An 18,349-nucleotide genomic window follows, 5' to 3' on the forward strand; every position below is an offset into this window, starting at 1 on the left:
TCCACAACAGTAACATTTTCGACAGTTTCTGCTTGTTTCAATAAAGTTGAGTATCCCTTTGGAGTTGCCTGTATGAGCCTTTCAGCTGGTGTATCCGAGCGTGCACAGATGAAGCAATTGAGCACAGGTGGAGTAACGTCTTTATCCATATTGCTAGACTCCATGTCCTGCAAAGTAGAAAATGAGATATATTTAGAAATTATTTTTCCACAAAGGAGTGTCTGTGGTGAAATATAAATGTTAACAATCAACTCAGAATCATGAAAAACCCTTATTTGACCCCTCATAAGTTACTTAAGGGCCGATTAAAAAAAATAAAAATTCTCGAAAATAATTTTTCGGTACCCGAATTCAACAGCTTTTTTTCTGGGTTTCCCACGGGAGTTGACCTTCAACATTTTAACACATGTTATTACACACCTTTACAAACATATTGGTGAAGAAATTTTTTGGTAACAATTTAGTTAACAGATTTTCATATGTTTCCCTTACTATTTACCATGAAATTGAGACCCTGTAGTGTGGAATGGCATCTACCCTGATGTGGTTCCCGGACCATCAATTGCTGTGTTTAAAGCTAGACTGAGTGCCGTATGAGGCCATTATTTAGCATTAGCAAATATGCGCTTTTTACGTTTTTCTCTTTTCTTTTACGTATTACCTGCACCACCGAAGGTGGACGGAGGTTACGTATTCACCCCTGTTTGTCTGTCTGTAAGCATGATATCTCAAAAGGTTTTGCACAGATTTCGACGGAATTTGGCAAACAGGTTGGGTGTGTAACCACCGTTTAGAGGCCATTTTTCCCCGCTAAGCGGGGGTTGGCCTTTTCGGGGACCGTGGTAGTTGTTGTTTTTTGGTCCCCTTTTTGAAGCAATGTTTTACGGCCGGATGCCCTTCCTGACGCCAACCCTTTTTGCCGCCTTCAACGACAAACAGGGAATTACCAGTGAACTGGTACTCAATTAGCCGACCTCGGAAGGATGACAGGCTGAGTCAACCCCCCTGGCGTTAATTCAGCGATCGACCGGGATTCGAACCCAGGATCCTAGGATCCTAAGCCGGCACCCTAGCCGCTAGCCCAACACCAGGGTGTGTAACCACCGTTTAGAGGCCATTTTTCCCCGCAAAGCGGGGGTTGGCCTTTTCGGCCTTTTCGGCTTTCGGGGACAGTGGGTGTGTGAAACGGACAAATTAATTTGATTTCGTTGAAGATCCGGATACTACAATTTGTTAGTGATTCTTCATCATTGAGAGTTAGGGCCAAAACTAAATTGCGAGTTAGTTGTGGACGAGTTATAACAAAGCTTGGTGGATGAGTTGGGTCGGTGACAAAAACAAGAAGATTAGCTTTTGGTTTTGAAGGTCCGGATGCAGATCCTGCCTATCAGTGGGATGCAAAACATAAATGGTTAAGCCTGGCAGAGGTATAGTCGTGCCCAAAAATATTGGCACCCTTGCTCTTTTTTTCAAATAATGCACCATTTCTTCCAGAAAATTGTTGAGATTAAATAATATTTTGGTATCCACAATGTATTTCTTTGGTTTGCAGTGGAACAAAACCAAAAAAGCTGAAAAAATTACCAAATCTTAGCTTATTGCACACAGAAATCCTAAAATGGCCCGGACAATATTATTGGCACCTTTTAGAAGTTGTTAGAAATAATTGGATTTCAAGCAGGTGATTCTCCTTTTCTTTGGAGTTTAACTTTGAATTTAACCTGAGCTCCTCACCACATACAAGGCTTTCATCCGCAGCTCAATGGAATACTGCTCTCCCCTCTGGGCTGGTGCTCCTGCCTCACACCTAGCTCGTCTTCACGCTGTTGAAACCAAAGCATTCAGAATCATTGGAATCTCCCGCGATGAAGCTAACTCCAAGGGCCTCTCACTCACTCACCGCAGGCAGGTTGGTGGTCTTTCCGTCTTCTACCGACTCCTCTCTGGCCTTGCCCCCCCAGCTCTCTCTGGGCTCTGTCCCACAAATATTCCTACAGGTCACACAAGATCTGCCTGCAACCCTCTTATGGTTAAACTGCCAAAATCAAGACTCTCTGCTCACCTTCACTCCTTCATTCCTCTTTTCTCCCGCCTCTGGAACAAACTCCCTCACTCCCTTCAATCCCACTCCTCCTTCCAGGTCTTTAAAACAGCTGTTCACCACCATCTCTTATCTTCCCCCATCCAAAACCTTGATCTTTTCTATCCCCGCTAATTTCACCCCAAATCCACTTTTTTGAAATACCAACTTCTGTCCTCGAAGTCCTTGTGTTTTATACTTCTCCCACCCCCCCCAACCCCCCCTTCCCACGCCTCCTCCCCCCAAGCCCTCTCCCTTCCACACATCTCCCTGCTCTCAAATGTTGTGTTTGTGTGCTTCCCCTTCTCTCCCCATCTTGTCTACCGCTCCCTCTTTTTATATATTTTGTTTGTCTGTTTGATTTGTTTGTGAAGTAAATGTCAGCTCTTTCACGAGCCTCGATTCAGTATACAAAAAAAAACAAAAAAAAAAACTTACCTGTGGTGAGTTTGCATATAAAAATCACTCAATCAACCAGTTTGAACAGAGAAAAGGAGCCATTCTGCTGTTTTGTGTCACTGTTTGTACCACAATGAGCATGGAGAAAAGAAAGTAAACCAGATAATTGTCTGAGGAGGTCAGACACAAGATTGTAGCAAAGAATGGAGAATCTCAAGGCTACAGGTCCATCTCTAGAGACCTTGATGTACGCATTGTTATGAGGAAGTGTTAGGCCCATGGCACTGTAGCCAACCTCCCTGGACGTGGCCACAAGAGAAAACTTGATCGAAGATTGCAGCGAAGGATTGTTCGAATGGTGGAGAAAGCACCTCGATCAACTCCCAAACAGATTCAGGCTGACCTTCAGCACAAGGTACGACAGTTTCAACTCGCACCATCCTTCGCCATCTCGATAAAAGGGGGTTCTATGGTAGGAGACCCAGGAAGACCCCACTGCTAAGAAAGCCCGACTGGAGTTTGCCAAAACACACCTTAACAAGCCAAAATCCTTCGGTGGACAGATGAGACCAAATTAGAGCTTTTTGGTAAAGCAAATTATCTCCATGTTTACAGAAAAGAAAATGAAGCCTTCAAAGAAAATAACACCTTCCCTACAGTCAAACATGGAGGAGGTGCAGTGATGTTTTGGGGTTGCTGCGCTGCCTCTGGTACTGGGTACCTTGAATGTGTGCATGGTATCATGAAATCAGGAGATTACCAAGGCATTTGGAGCTCAATGTTGAACCGTGTCAGAAAGCTGGGTCTCCGTCGAAGGTCATGGGTCTTGTAGCAGGACAATGACTCCAAACACACTTCAAAATGCACCCAGGAATGGTTCAAGAAGCTGGGTCTCCGTCGAAGGTCATGGGTCTTGTAGCAGGACAATGACTCCAAACACACTTCAAAATGCACCCAGGAATGGTTCAAGATGCTGGACTGTGCTGAAGTGGCCAGGAATGAGTCCAGATCTAAATCCCATTGAACATCTGTGGGGAGATCTGAAAACAGCAGTTGGGAGAAGGCACCCTTCAAATCTGGGAGATCTGGAGCAGTTTGCACAAGAAGAGTGCGCCAAGCTGCCAGTAGAGAGGTGTAGGAAGCTCATTCATGGCTATATAGGAAGCGCTTGACTGCAGTTATTTTGTCCAAATGTTGTGCTACCAAATATTTGGTCTTTGTCCATGTCAATAATTTTGTCAATGCCATTCCTTTTTATTTTCTGACTTAAAAGGACATATTAAGTTCTGAATAAAAAAACAAAGGTTCTGTAATATTAACAGTGAAATAAAAAATTGTGAAGACCAAATACTTTCGTCAATTTAAACTTACTTTTACAGGAAATTGTGAATTATTTGAAAAGAGTGCAAGGGTGCCAATATTTTTGGCCACGACTGTATGTATACCTGTACTGAGTGCTGATATAGTTATCCTGTATACACTAAGCGAAAAGCGGGGTATAGCAATTGCTTCACGTCTGTCTGTCTATCTGTCTACAGAAACAGTTTGTACTTCAGAATCCACTTAATTTCAATTGAATGTTATATTTTGACCACGAATCTTTCAATCAGAACATGGATCTGAAAGCAAAACCAATAGTGGTGAGGATAAAATGAGTGCAGGAAGTGGTGAAGGTGCAATGAGTGCAGGCAGGCTGTTGTGAGTGCAGGAAGTGATGAAGGTGCAATGAGTGCAGGCAGGCTGTAGCGAGTGCAGGAAGTGATGAAAGTGCAATGAGTGCATGCAGGCTGTAGCGAGTGCAGGAAGTGATGAAAGTGCAGTGATTGCAGGCAGGCTGTAGCGAGTGCAGGAAGTGATGAAGGTGCAATGAGTGCAGGCAGGCTGTAACGAGTGCAGGAAGTGATGAAGGTGCAATGAGTGCAGGCAGGCTGTAGCGAGTGCAGGAAGTGATGAAAGTGCAGTGATTGCAGGCAGGCTGTAGCGAGTGCAGAAAGTGATGAGGATATAGCAATGGAGATATGTATGAATGAGGTATGTGAGACAGGCGATGCAACTGTTAAATATGTGGATTCTGCAGTAAGGATCGTATAGACATAGAGTTCTGCGCAGTTTTGAAGGTGCAGGAGTTAGGGACATTGAAGGAATTTTAAATGACATCGTACCGGGTTACGGCAGAGGAAGACGTTGGTTCTGGTACACCAAAGAGCAAACGATGGAGGGAAAGTTTATTCGGAAGTTTTGAAAAATATATACAGGATGTTGGATAAGCGGCTGAAAGCAAAGGGTTGTGAGGTAATGCATTCTGGTATTCTTCCAAATTTGGATATGGATTAGAAATGATGAGCAGAGCGATAGATTGCAACCACTGGCTGGAAGCATGGTGTTGGGAGGAAGGTTTTGCATTTAAGAGGCAGTGGGAATCATTTTGGGGGCACAACGACTGCTACAAAGGGGGCAGCAAGGTTTGCAGTGGAAATTGAGGAAGGAATTGTGACTTTTTTTTTTCGGTCAATGGAGGGTGGGGAAGCTATTAAGGAAGGAACGGATGATGTAATTGTGATTGGTAAGGCCAGGCAAGTAAATATAATTTCAGGAAGGGGAAAAGTTGATCGTATACCAATGCCAGGAGTTTAAATAATAAGATGGAAGAGCTTGAGGCCAAATTAGACAGTGAGGAGTAAGCGAGACTTGGTTTAATAAGGGGAGTAACTGGAGGACAGAATTGGAAAGCTACAATGTGTATCATGTGATGAGAAGGATCAGAAGGAGAAATTGTGAGAAGTTGTAACAATCTGGGTAAAAGAGAGTATTGCATTGAGAGAAAGGGATGACATTTAGGAGGAAATTAATGTAGAGGATTCTGTGTGGGTAGAGATCAGAGATTGTAAAAACAAGAAGATACTGGAGGGAAGAGCAGCAAGGAGGAGTACATGAAGAATTCAGAAGGGCATGTGGTCAGGGAAGAGTATTGATTATGGGGGATTTTAACTTGCCAGGATAGTTTGGGTCCAGAAACAGGGTATATATGCCGGGAAAGAGAGAGAGAGGGCCTCAAGGGCAGAGCAGATGAGGATTTCCTATATCTAATCCAGGATTTATTTTTTTTAACCCAGTTTGTAGATAGACCCACTGGGAAGTTTAGTGTTAGACCTTACATCACATGAGTGAATTATCACATCACATCAGAAAAGTATTTTCATGTGTAAATGAATTCATAGAGTAATTATTTGTGAATTTTGTGATCTTTTTGAATTTAACTATGACATTTACAAGTGGTGATCGATTCGTCACTGACATTCATTTTCCGAAACACAGAACCCTTGCTTTTCATCTTAATATTAGTTTCTCTGGTCCCAAACTAAGGAATGAATTGGAATGAATACAAATATATGCTGTAGTTAAACTCTTCACATCAAAATCCACTCGAGTGTTGATACGGATATTTCCGTTGATGTGAAAGAGGGGGAAGTTGGGTGGGAGAGGGGAAAGGAGGCGGGTTTGTCATACTCCGCACGACAATCGGGGTGAGTCATGAGCCCCAGGAGTAAAACCATATTACAGTAATAACAGTAACCTATACATAAAGGGAGCTCGGTCTCGACATGCCGGAATGTGTGTGTGTGTGTGTGTGTGTGTGTGTGTGTGTGTGTGTGTGTGTGTGTGTGTGTGTGTGTGTGTGTGTGTGTGTGTGTGTGTGTGTGTGTGTGTGTGTGTGTGTGTGTGTGTGTGTGTGTGTGTGTGTGTGCATGCGTGCGTCTGCCAACAATTGTCCTATAGGGGTTTATGTTTTGTATCCCACAGATCTGGATTCCGACCTGAACCAAAATCTTATCGGCTTGTTATTGTCACCAAACCAACTCGTCCACCTAATTTTGTCACAATTTTGAGATATCCTGCTATGTCTCATTTTTGGCCCTATCTCCCAATGGTGAAGAATCACTTAAATAATTAAATAATTATCATATCCGAATCCAGATTCAGATCTTCACCAAAATCGAATCGAATCGTCCTTGTCAGACACCCAACATATCCACCAAGTTTTGTCCAGATCCGTCCACAACTTTTTGAGATATCCTGCTATATATCGTTTTTGGCCCTATCCCCCAATGGTGAAAAATCACTTTAAAAAAAATAATTGTAGCCGAATCCGGATCTTCACCAAAATCTAATCATTTCGTCCTTCACATATCTCTGCCAAATTCCGTCCAAATCCGTCCACAACTTTTTGAGATATTTTGTTCACAAACGGGCAGACAGACAGGGGTGAAAACATAACAGATCGGGGTGAAAATGTTTCATCGTCTTGTTTGTGTTTCTCCTCCCGTGGTACCACACTACTGCTACCAGCCTCACTTCCACTGTAAATGTAATGGTGTCTGCCATATTGGTTTAATGTATCTATATAATAATAGCGTAAGGACTCGACTTTGTTATCCCTTTTACGCCGCACCCAGTGACCCGATGCCCACGGCACTAATGGATTTACGATCTACGAACCGCGCTCTTTGTTTATCACGTACAGCCATACTCGAAAAATCTGAATTAGTCGACGTTGGGGCCCAAAAGCATCCGATTAACTGCCGATACGATGCCATCTTACGACGCCATCCTATTGGCGTCTGCTGGGCGAAGGCGAAGCAAGCCGTCCGCTGATTGGACAGGCGAAGGCGAAAGCAAGCCGTCCACTGAGTGGACAATCCAGAGCATGCATTTGTGCCGGTGTCGGCGATCGTTGTTCATATACGCACTCTTCATTCTCATCTTTCTTCCTAACTCTTACTCGGACAAGCAAATCCCCTATGCCATCCATAATGGTACACTCTATCCATACACCACATCCTCCCTTCCGTGGATGTTCCACGGGTTTCGGCTAGTTATTAGTATTATCTGAAGAAGAATAAATAAAACATAACTGTTTAGAAGTTGCAGAAGGCGAGAAGACGAGGCCATTTCGTAGGGTTCAAAGCTTGTTTATTCAAACAGGAATCTCCAGCACACTCTAACGCGAACGGAAGTCGTCACGCTTTTATAAAGCCAAAACCCTCTTCGGAGGGCGTGGCTCCGACAACCGCGCGTGCGTCACGTCCACACAACAAAAAGCTCCACAGGCCCGTGCACGTGTATTATGTCCAAATAAGGTAATCGCTACATGCACATAAGGTAACCGCTACATGCGCCCCCCCAGAATGCACTCCACGGGCATGTACGTAGTTCGCAGGCGCGCTCGGCAGTGCCGAGAAGGCTCGAGCAGTGCTCGGCCTCGGTACGCGCGAAAAAAACGCTGTCGTGGGGTTGAGCCGACTGAGGGGCTGGTCAAGTCCTCGGGGGAGGCTGCCGAGGTTCCTCGCGGGCCTCCCGAGGTTGCAGGTCGCGGGCAGTGCCGAGAAGGCTCGAGCAGTGCTCGGCCTCGGTGCACGCGAAAAGCGGTTGAGCCAACCGAGGGGCTGGTCAAGTCCTCGGGGGAGGCTGCCGAGGTTCCTCGTGGGCCTCCCGAGGTGGCAGAGTCGGAGAAGTAGTTGCGCGAGTTGCAGCTGTAGTTGTAGAGTGAAGTTGCGCGAAGGTGACGAGTAGCAGTGCGCGCGAAGGTAACTAAGCAGCCGTGCCGCCAACGTCAGTGCGCGCGCAAGAGATGAGCAGCAGTGCCACCCACATCCCGTAACTGCGTCCCTTCGGAGGGTCCTGGAGCAGGCTCGCCCCTCCGGTCGTAGAGGAGGAGCAGAGCGCGGTGCACGAACCACATGGCCGCTCGTCGTCGCCAAAACTCCGGCAGTTCGATCGAAACTGCCATGTTCGTTTGCAGCCCCCGAATCCGTTCGGGGGCAGCCGGGGTCACCAATTTAGAAGTTGCGGAAGGCGAGAAGACGAGGCCATTTCGTCGGGTTCAAAGCTTGTTTATTCAAACAGGAATCTCCAGCACACTCTAACGCGAACGGAAGTCGTCACGCTTTTATAAAGCCAAAACCCTCTTCGGAGGGCGTGGCTCCGACAACCGCGCGTACGTCACGTCCACACAACAAAAATCTCCACAGGCCCGTGCACGTGTATTATGTCCAAATAAGGTAATCGCTACATGCACATAAGGTAACCGCTACAACTGCCCATATTGATAAAAAGTGTTGTTAGAAGTGATCATCGTTAGGTGGTTAGTAATTTACCAAAAAGTTATTTATTTTTAACCACCTTATTCCGACATACCTAATCATTTCATTAAAAAGTTGTAAATATTGCATCACAACAATGCAGTGAACGATAATTTTAAGAGCGGTGTATAACGTGGGCGTTGTTGATAGTCATTTCCACAACAATTACGAGAACCCTTTCCTTAATATTTGAAATTTGACTTTGTTATCGGTCTTAGGCAGGATAAAAAAATCGATGAAACTGGAACAATCAGCGTAACCCTCCATGATGGTCCGTTTTGACAAACCAACACGAGCTATTAGGCGGTGTATGTGTGAGAATAAGGTCTCAAAAATAAGTTTTCTTCAGGTTTGCGTAATTTATGGCTGACGTGTGGGCGTGAGTATTCGAAAGTAGGAGACCTTGGTGAAGAGAAGTATCGGATACCCCATAACTACTACGGAAAAAAACCAAATCAACACTTGTGTCAGTTTTCCGGAAGCAGGGAATGGAAAATCTCGGCTGGTCTGGCAGGCTGGCGTGACAGTCCTGGCCCCACTCCGGGTGCCGGGACGATGGCGCGGTGCGCGCAGGGCGCGCATGAGTTCCTGGAGAGCGTGTTTGCTCCCACCGTGGCGGCGCTCTGCAGCGTGGACGCTGAGGCGGTCTGCAGTCGCGGAGGTCTCAGCTTCGTGCAGTTGTTAAAACCCTTCTGCCGTCTTCCCGTGGAAGGTGCGTCAACTGTCAGCTGTTGTGTATGAATGCACGACTATTTCCTCCTCACGGTCTCGTCCCCACCACCTCCTCATGGTCTCTCGTCCCTTGTCGAGACCCCACCACCTCCTCACGGTCTCTCGTCGATACCCCACCACCTCCTCACAGTCTCTCGTCGCCTGTCGAGACCCCCACCGCATCGTCCCGTTCGCTCCTCCCGTGCTGAGAACCCCACCACCGCCTCATGGTCTCTCGTCCCTTGTCGAGACCCCACCACCTCCTCACGGTCTCTCGTCGCCTGTCAAGACCCCACCACCTCCTCATGGTCTCTCGTCCCTTGTCGAGACCCCACCACCTCCTCACGGTCTATCGTCCCTTGTCGAGACCCCACCACCTCCTCACGGTCTCTCGTCGAGACCCCACCACCTCCTCAGTCTCTCGTCGCCTGTCGAGACCCCCACCGCATCGTCCCGTTCGCTCCTCCCGTGCTGAGAACCCCACCACCGCCTCACGTCGCCTATCGAGACCCCCACCACCTCCTCACGGTCGCTCTTCCCGTGCTGAGATCCCCACCACCTCCTCACGATCGCTCTTCCCGTGCTGAGATCCCCACCACCTCCTCACGATCGCTCTTCCCGTGCTGAGATCCCCACCACCTCCTCACGGTCGCTCTTCCCGTGCTGAGATTGCCCTCGCCCCCTATTTTAATTCTATTTTTTCAATCGATGTTTATAAAGCTTTTTTGCTCTTTAATTTGCTCATTAAGATTGTGATGCAGCTGAAGTTGCTGTATTATATGGTATGGTGCATCTTCTATAGTTCATTATCTTGATGTACATCCTCGTACCTTCTTCCTGTGTTGCAGTGCACGTTCGAGATCCGAGCAACCAGTTACAACCGGTAAAGAATCTGCGATTGTGCATCTCTGCGTTGAACACGCAGTCCTATCCTCCGGGTGTGGCTCGTAAGCTGCTCAGCGACACCGTCTCCAACAGCTTCTCGGGAGATGGAGCTATTACGGACGTGGTCTCAGTTGGAAGTTACGACCTGAACATCAACAGTGAGTCGCGTATTCGTGTTTAAAGCGCAATATCAGATGTGATGTCGTGTTCAGTGGATAAATGTTAATATGTTGCAAGTAAATAATTTTAATATGTCACTTGTACCTCTGTGCAGCCACTACACCCTGGTTTGAGGCCTACAGGGAGGCTTTCTTCCAGGTCTTCCCTGTCGGAGACCATGAGTGTCATCGGCACTACCTGGCCTGTATCCTTCACCGATTGTTCTTTGTACTTTATTGCTCGTCTCTCTTGGGCAGTTTAATTAATAATTGGTGGTGTCGTGATGAAGTCGTGACGGCAATGGATGTGGCCGATATCACGTTTGCTTCCTTGTGAACCACTGCAACACTAATGCCTGTAAAGGAGCAGAAGACTGCGTAATTGGAAGTACGTATGAACTATGAGTGTGAACACCTCGTACCTCGCTTGGGTTCTATGTTCGCTTGAATAACCTAGTTGGCGTGAACGCGCTGAACAAATTGACGAATTGCCAATCCTGGCCCAAAGCACCTTCACTCTCTTGTTAAGCCTGGCCGAGACTTGGGGCAAAAAAATTTCCTTGGCCCACCCCACAAGAAGGTAGGAATAATTTGGGCTGTTGAAGAAGAAGAAGAAGAAGAAGAAGAAGAAGACGAAGTACTAGTGTATCTGCCAGGAGGAATTTTAAACATGGTTTTAGCTTGAATACTACTATTTCTCGCTGATGGCATTTCAGGCACTCGCTTGTTGAGCTTCACCCGTTAGTTTGACTTTTTTTTTGTACAAGTTTGTTCTTCTTCCTCCTACACCTGCTCCCAACTTAGGTTCTGTTTTTACTGACATTATCTCCCAAAATTATTCCATTTTCTGTACTTCCAAAGCCCCGAGGGTAAGACGTTCACATCCGGTTTTCAAGTGTACATGTCTGCAAACTTCCGGACAACTTGCCTCTTCTTTTTGAAATCTGATCAAGCAACAGGCGTGAGCCGTGGGTTCAGATGGGAACAGTAAAAACTGTCCAATCAAGTTCCATCGGTTGTTTGGAAGGTGAAAGTGAAAGCCGTGGTGGAAGCTGGGTACCGGTATTTGTCTGGTTTTAAATATGTACGTAGAACTCTTAACTGGTTGATTAATGGCTGCTTCTTTGCCGGTCTCTTTTGGAGTCTCAAGTTTCCCAAGCTGTGGCTTCCTTGATGCCATGCCGCAGGCCTCCTTGTGGTCTCGTCAAACCACCAAGACCCGATGGAGCAATTCCATCAGCTGTCGCAGGAACAGCACCGGGTGCAGCACGGTGGAGAATGCCCTCACCCCAAGTGGTTCAGCCCCAACACTCTGAAGCACTATGTGCTGCTGCATGATATTGGCACAGGAGATTTGCAAAGGTCGGCCATGCGTGGAGAATATCCCCTGCTCACCCTCCGACGCCACAGTTACCGTTACAAAATGTGTACACGGTCCAGGAACATTAATGTTAATGGCTTTGAGTGAAACGTATTGTCAATCCTGATCTTTTTGATTGGCATTTTTGACACTCTGATTCCAGCATTTTACTTGTGTTGGAATCCCAGGTTCAAATCCCATATGATGCATAGATTTGCCCACTCTCAGCCATATCCTTGTGATGAATATAAAAGTACAATGACGTAGCCTAATGACCTTGTCCTATGTGTGATAATATTCAAGCTCTTACACGAGTTTCAGATGCTTTAAAATCAACTGAATGTTTTACGTGTGAATAAAACGTGCGCGACGAGTGATATCTATGTTGTGCTTTGTAGGGCTGAAGAGATTTATGATGGCATAAAACAACTATATGGCTCTAGTGCCTGTTCCCTTCTGCGCATCAACTCACTTCTGCCTGGCAGCCAGCGTGATGACCAGATTCCAGAACCATGGAGTCAGTACATGGCACGCTGCCCAAAGTTGCAGCTGCAGGTACAATCATTGCTTTGGGATGGGTCTGGTACTAGTGGGGAGGGGGGGGGGGGTGGGTTGCAGGAGGCGAAGGGAGAGGGTGCGGTAGGTGGTGCTCGTTTGTTTTTTGATGTGACAAAATCTGCAGCACTTAGGACTGTTGGCAGGTTTGGGGCATTGGAAGTGATTGAGGTGTCAGCTTGTATGTACCTGTGTAAACCAGTAGTATGCCACCTGCAGAGGCTGTGTGATGGCTGGAGCGTTGCAAGCAATGGACAAGACGCATGGAATGCAGAACCAGCGTCTGTGCCACCTAACGAACACGATGGTGGTAATGTTTTCAGATTCATTTTGAGAAAATCTCTTTAAAATGTAGGGGGAGAGGGGCTGGTTGAGAGAGAGAGAGGGAGCTGGTTGAGAGGGGGAGAGAGGGGTTGGTTGAGAGAAAGAGAAATAAAGAGAAGCGGGTTGAGAGAGAGGGGAGCGGGTTGAGAGAGAGGGGAGCGGGTTGAGAGGGTTGAGAGAGTGGGGAGCGGGTTGTGAGAGAGGGGAGCGGGTTGTGAGAGCGGGGAGCGGGTTGTGAGAGAGGGGAGCGGGTTGTGAGAGGGGGGAGCGGGTTGTGAGAGGGGGGAGCGGGTTGTGAGAGGGGGGAGCGGGTTGTGAGAGGGGGGAGCGGGTTGTGAGAGGGGGGAGCGGGTTGTGAGAGGGGGGAGCGGGTTGTGAGAGGGGGGAGCGGGTTGTGAGAGGGGGGAGCGGGTTGTGAGAGGGGGGAGCGGGTTGTGAGAGGGGGGAGCGGGTTGTGAGAGGGGGGAGCGGGTTGTGAGAGGGGGGAGCGGGTTGTGAGAGGGGGGAGCGGGTTGTGAGAGGGGGGAGCGGGTTGTGAGAGGGGGGAGCGGGTTGTGAGAGGGGGGAGCGGGTTGTGAGAGGGGGGAGCGGGTTGTGAGAGGGGGGAGCGGGTTGTGAGAGGGGGGAGCGGGTTGTGAGAGCGGGGAGCGGGTTGTGAGAGGGGGGAGCGGGTTGTGAGAGGGGGGAGCGGGTTGTGAGAGGGGGGAGCGGGTTGTGAGAGGGGGGAGCGGGTTGTGAGAGGGGGGAGCGGGTTGTGAGAGGGGGGAGCGGGTTGTGAGAGGGGGGAGCGGGTTGTGAGAGGGGAGAGCGAAGAGAGAGATAAGAGAGCCCCATGTATCTTACGAGAATTCACCAAATGTCTGTCCGTTCGAAGGTACCACAAAAACGGCTGAAGCGATCGCAACGATATTTTGGGTGGGTATTCCTGGGACCCCTGGGAGTAAGATAGGCTATATTGATTTTCCAGTTTTTCCAATCACGATGGAATAATATTTACCGACATGAACAGTGATGTGGCTTTTGTTGAAATTCTATGTACCAGGAGAGAGTAGATAGACTCCTGACGAACTCTTCCTATAGAAATGTGCAGCTCCGAAGTAACACAGCAGCATGTGCAAAGTGACTGAGAAACAGATGCAGCAGCTGCTTCCGTGTTGCAGATTCGGCGCACACTCTTCACACATAAACGTGCGACTGAGAAAGACGTGTAGCGGCCGCTTCCATGTTACAGATTCGGCACGCATTCTTCACACATAAACGTGTGACTGAGAAAGACGTGTAGCGGCCACTTCCGTTTTGCAGAATTCAATCTTTTTTTCAAAATGGGCGCCATGCACTGTTTTGATTTTTATGATTTGCGTATGATATGATTCAACGGATGTTCATATGATTCGTTTAAATTTAAAAAATCCTTCTGATATTTTGCCTTTTCATTTGGGCTTACCAATTGAAGCCCCGCCCATAGGGCGGGTGCCGTTGCTAGTATATATAATATGCATTCCAGCGGAGCGGTTTTATCACATTAACATAGTCTTGAATGTCAATTATTATTATTATTATTTTTTAATCGACAACTACTGTGATAAACAAACGTCAGTTACACTGCGTCAGTTTTCAGATTCATTTTGAGAAAATCTCTTTAAAATGTAGGGGGAGAGGGGCTGGTTGAGAGAGAGAGAGGGGGCTGGTTGAGAGGGGGAGAGAGGGGTTGGTTGAGAGAGAGAGAATGAGAAAGAGAAAGAGAAATAAAGAGAAGCGGGTTGAGAGAGTGGGGAGCGGGTTGAAAGAGTGGGGAGCGGGTTGAGAGAGTGGGGAGCGGGTTGAGAGAGTGGGGAGCGGGTTGAGAGAGTGGGGAGCGGGTTGAGAGAGTGGGGAGCGGGTTGAGAGAGTGGGGCCATCACAATTACACTGCTGTCGTCAGTTACACATCGAAGCTAGAAGAGTGTTTGCCAAGTGACTTAAGCACTCGAGCAAGCACTCCAATAAATTGTTAAGGAATGGCTGGCCAAGCAAGCGATGTTAAAATTTTAATATGCCTGATGTTAAAATTTAACAAGCCAGTTAATTACCTTCAAAAGGGATGTTTAGATTTATCGAAACACCCCGTTTTCATCCATGCACTCCTTAGGAGTTCCCTTAGTATGCATGCAAAGTTTGAGGTCGCGAGGTTTCATGGTTTTGGAGTTATGGAGGAGACGCACTGACAAACGGACACGCATTGCCTTTTTATTATTGTACAGTAGATGCCATAATGTTCGGAGAACGCTTGGATTCGGAAGAGGGTCAGAGAGCGGTATTCAGGATTGCAAAGCAGATAGCGAAAGAGAGGTGCGATGTGATGGGGGTGAGTTGCTTTAAGGATGAAGTGGGACAAATCGTTGTGGACCCAGATGGAATTGAAGGAAGATGGAAGAGATACATGGAAATGCTGTTGAATGCAGAGAATGAATGGGATGGCAACATCGAGAGTAACCCAGTTTTAGGACCGGCAGAGAAGATAACAGAAGGAAGTTGAGGAAGCGATAAAAGCAATGAAGAGTAGAAAAGCAGGAGGGCCGACGGGAGTTGTGGGAGATATGTTGAAGGCAGCGGTAAGTTGGGGTTTGAAGAGAATGACAGAGATCTGTAATCTGGTGGTGAAAGAAGACCGCACTGAGTACCCTCGTCCCTCTATACAAGAGGAAAAGTGATCCTCTGGACTGTGGCTCGTATCGAGCGATAAAGTTATTGGAGCATGGAATGAAGGTATTGGAAAGGGTGTTGGAAAGGAGGATAAGGAGGAAAGTGAAGATCGACGAAATGCAGTTTGGATTTATGCTCGGAAGAGGAACGACGGACGCGCTTTTTATTGTAAGGCAGTTGCAGGAGAAGTACATGGAGAAGAGGAAGAAGTTATTCGTCCTTACAGCTGTGCACGCTCTTTTGTACATTGCCATCACTACTCTGATCAACCATTCCTCCACTCCTGACTTCCTCAATGCCCATGTCAATACTTCGCGTGGAACCCTATCAAATGCTTTCTCCAGATCAACAAACTCAAAAGGATAGATGGACGGAGAGTGTGATTGGAATGGATGGGGGGCTGTTGCAGAAGGTGATGGTTGGGATGGTGGAGTTGGAGTTGTGATGACTGTTTGTGTGTAGTTTGCAGTTTGGATTGGACTTGATGTGTTTATTTTCCGTGCATGGAAAATTGTTCACAAATGCCTTGGTCTGTACATTTGGTGTAATACAGGTGTAATAATACAATGGTCTGTACAATGTAACATGGTAAGGTGTATTATATTTTAAAATACTAGGGCATGCCCGTACTATATATATATGTAAAATTATATCCCCCCCCTCTATTTACATGAAATGGTTTGGTCCATTCGCAAAGCCAAAGTGAACGGCTTGCGAGTACGGTGACAATCCCCCCCCTCTATTTACATGAAATGGTTTGGTCCAAAGCGAACGGCTTGCGAGTACGGTGACAATCCCCCCCCTCTATTTACATGAAATGGTTTGGTCCAAAGCGAACGGCTTGCGGAGTTTGGTAAAGAAATCGCCATAGCGTGCACAAACGCGCAGGAAAGCGAAAGAATCGCAAATTAGTTTTAATTAGTTTTAAAACATAGTTTAACGCCAACATAGCGGCAACATAGTTTGCCAACGTGAAATAAATGAATACGCTCTCAAATGTGCCGTCCGAGGCAGAGTCTGTTCGGCACGTTCGGCACACGTGATAGCTCGCTGCTCTCTGATTGGTTGAATCGTTTTTTGGACATAGCTCGGTAACTACTTCTCCGATTAATATGAAACCTTGAAAAGGCACATCCTCAGGTCCCCAGCAATATACCTGGCAAGTTTAAAGTATATCGGACCCGTGGTTGTCGAGAAACAGCGGTCACAGACACACAGACATACACACAGAGATTACTGGAATTATAGATAGATGTTAAGACCCCACTCCCCACCCCATTCGCTCGACCCCATACCCCACTCTTGACCTCTGCCCTTCCTATTAGTGTGTAAAGTGAATAATGAGGATATGAGGAGAGCTAAGCGTACCTTGAATGAAATAAAAGGACAGTGGTTGACAACGGATAAATGGACACGCTAGTTGCTGTATATTGATTTTAAGCCAAGATCCCAGCAATTGTTCATATGTGAACGCCAATTGGGCCAACCGTTCGTTAAATCTGGACTCCAGAATTACACGCTGTAACTGGAACTTTTGTTGTTGTAATTTCCCCGATCGATATCGATCAGCATCTCAATGATTGCTCGTGTAGCGACAACCTCGCCAACATGCCTAACAACTATTGTGGAGTTGCTGCTGTGATGGCCTTTTTTTGCGAATTCATTGTGTGTTTGTTTCCCTGCCTGTATTTGGTGGGATGCTTAACACGCTGCGACCTTCCAAACATCTACCTGCCATCGGTGACGTCATAAGAATTGAAAACAGAGTCTGATTGTGCGAAGAAAACCCATCTGCTGGAGGTTGAAGTTGCCGGTGAGGAAAACGAGGGGCGGGCCATAGGTACGGCTGCCATGGTAACACATGGTGCCTGCCTTTCCTTGGAGGATCAGGAACGGCTGCGCCAGTTTGTGCAAGACTTTACCATACATGGGTTGCTGCCTCACATTGAGCGCACAATTCGGCAGCTTAATGATCAGGTAAGACAATGGGGGCGGCAAACTTCTTAATGATGGGTGCACGTTGAACAAGTTAACATGGAGACCCTTACCCGTCAATGAAAGATCGATGTAAACACAAGCTCTCGTTAGATCTGGGCTGAGATATTTTCACCAGCTTGCAAAGTACTTTCATTGATGTGAATGAGGTCACCGGAGTGCTCACTAAGCTTTCCTTCCCACCCTCTTGAACCCCTGGGTCTTTGCCCCAAGCTGGTGTCCAGGAGAGGTTTGAGTCGCTCTCTTATGACCGTCACGCGTAAGTGGTTTGGTGGTTCCAAGACGCCGGAGAGGCTGGGATCTGAGCCCCGGGGTCCATCTGGCATCACGTGAGTTGGAGACACATTTTGGGTGTCGATGTTCCAGTGGAAGGAACGCAAGCGGCCTCATACGTTTCCTCCATCCATCCCCTATCTGCAGATACAGTTCCGAAGCTCCAGAGCTGCAGCTCCGAAAAATGGGAGACCTTTGCTTCCTGATGCACCTGTACGAGCTAGCATACACGTGTTACCACTCTGCTAAGAAGGAATTCCAGAATGATCAGGCCTCTATACATGCTGCTGGTGCCATGGTATGTTGATGATTTTTGCACAAGCTCTGCTACCCATCAAAATGACCTCCTCCCCTCTCTTCCCCCCCCCCCCCCTCTCTGGATACTCTTCTTCTTTCATTCATTTACATTGTCTATTTCCCCCACCCATTAGTTTTGCAGATTTATTTTTGGGTAACACCATCTTTCTTTGGGTATCATTTAGAGTCATCCACATTGTGGATAAGCTTCTCGAGTAGAATGTGCAGGCAGATTGCCCCTCCCTCCCTGAAAATAGCTGGATTTTTGCCAACAATCAGATTGCGATGTGGCAATTCTCCTTTTGGGACAGCACGGTTTCCAAAAGCTTAGAATGCAAATCCTTAATCCTACTATCTTCAGTCAGATTTAAACCTCTGACTTCTGAGAATGCAGTGTCTTCAGCACTTTTTCACCATCATATATCTTAAAACATTCTCCATGGGTTTTCTCTCACTTGTAACGACTGTGACCCTTCAACCCATGCTCCCT

At 47.1% G+C, this 18,349-nt stretch overlaps 1 protein-coding gene across 3 annotated transcripts in view; it reads left to right on the forward strand.

Moving 5' to 3' along the window:
- The first annotated feature begins 8,935 nt into the window (after positions 1-8,935).
- TRAPPC8 (trafficking protein particle complex subunit 8) overlaps positions 8,936-18,349 on the forward strand; it is a 60,203-nt gene continuing 50,789 nt past the window's right edge. For 2 of the 3 annotated variants that reach the window (XM_068128291.2, XM_068128292.2), the window contains exons 1-9: positions 8,936-9,331; positions 10,179-10,373; positions 10,490-10,579; positions 11,561-11,735; positions 12,132-12,288; positions 12,508-12,598; positions 17,048-17,271; positions 17,503-17,618; positions 17,710-17,860. In XM_068128291.2, the coding sequence (XP_067984392.2) occupies positions 9,175-9,331; positions 10,179-10,373; positions 10,490-10,579; positions 11,561-11,735; positions 12,132-12,288; positions 12,508-12,598; positions 17,048-17,271; positions 17,503-17,618; positions 17,710-17,860 (1,356 nt within the window). In that variant the 5' untranslated portion in view covers positions 8,936-9,174. Of the gene's footprint in view, positions 9,332-10,178; positions 10,374-10,489; positions 10,580-11,560; positions 11,736-12,131; positions 12,289-12,501; positions 12,599-17,047; positions 17,272-17,502; positions 17,619-17,709; positions 17,861-18,349 lie in introns of all 3 variants that reach the window. The other variant, XM_078784858.1, reaches the window with a different exon arrangement.

Source organism: Myxine glutinosa, chromosome 9, assembly GCF_964187855.1.
Source record: "Myxine glutinosa chromosome 9, kmMyxGlut1.1, whole genome shotgun sequence".
Taxonomy (NCBI): domain Eukaryota; kingdom Metazoa; phylum Chordata; class Myxini; order Myxiniformes; family Myxinidae; genus Myxine; species Myxine glutinosa.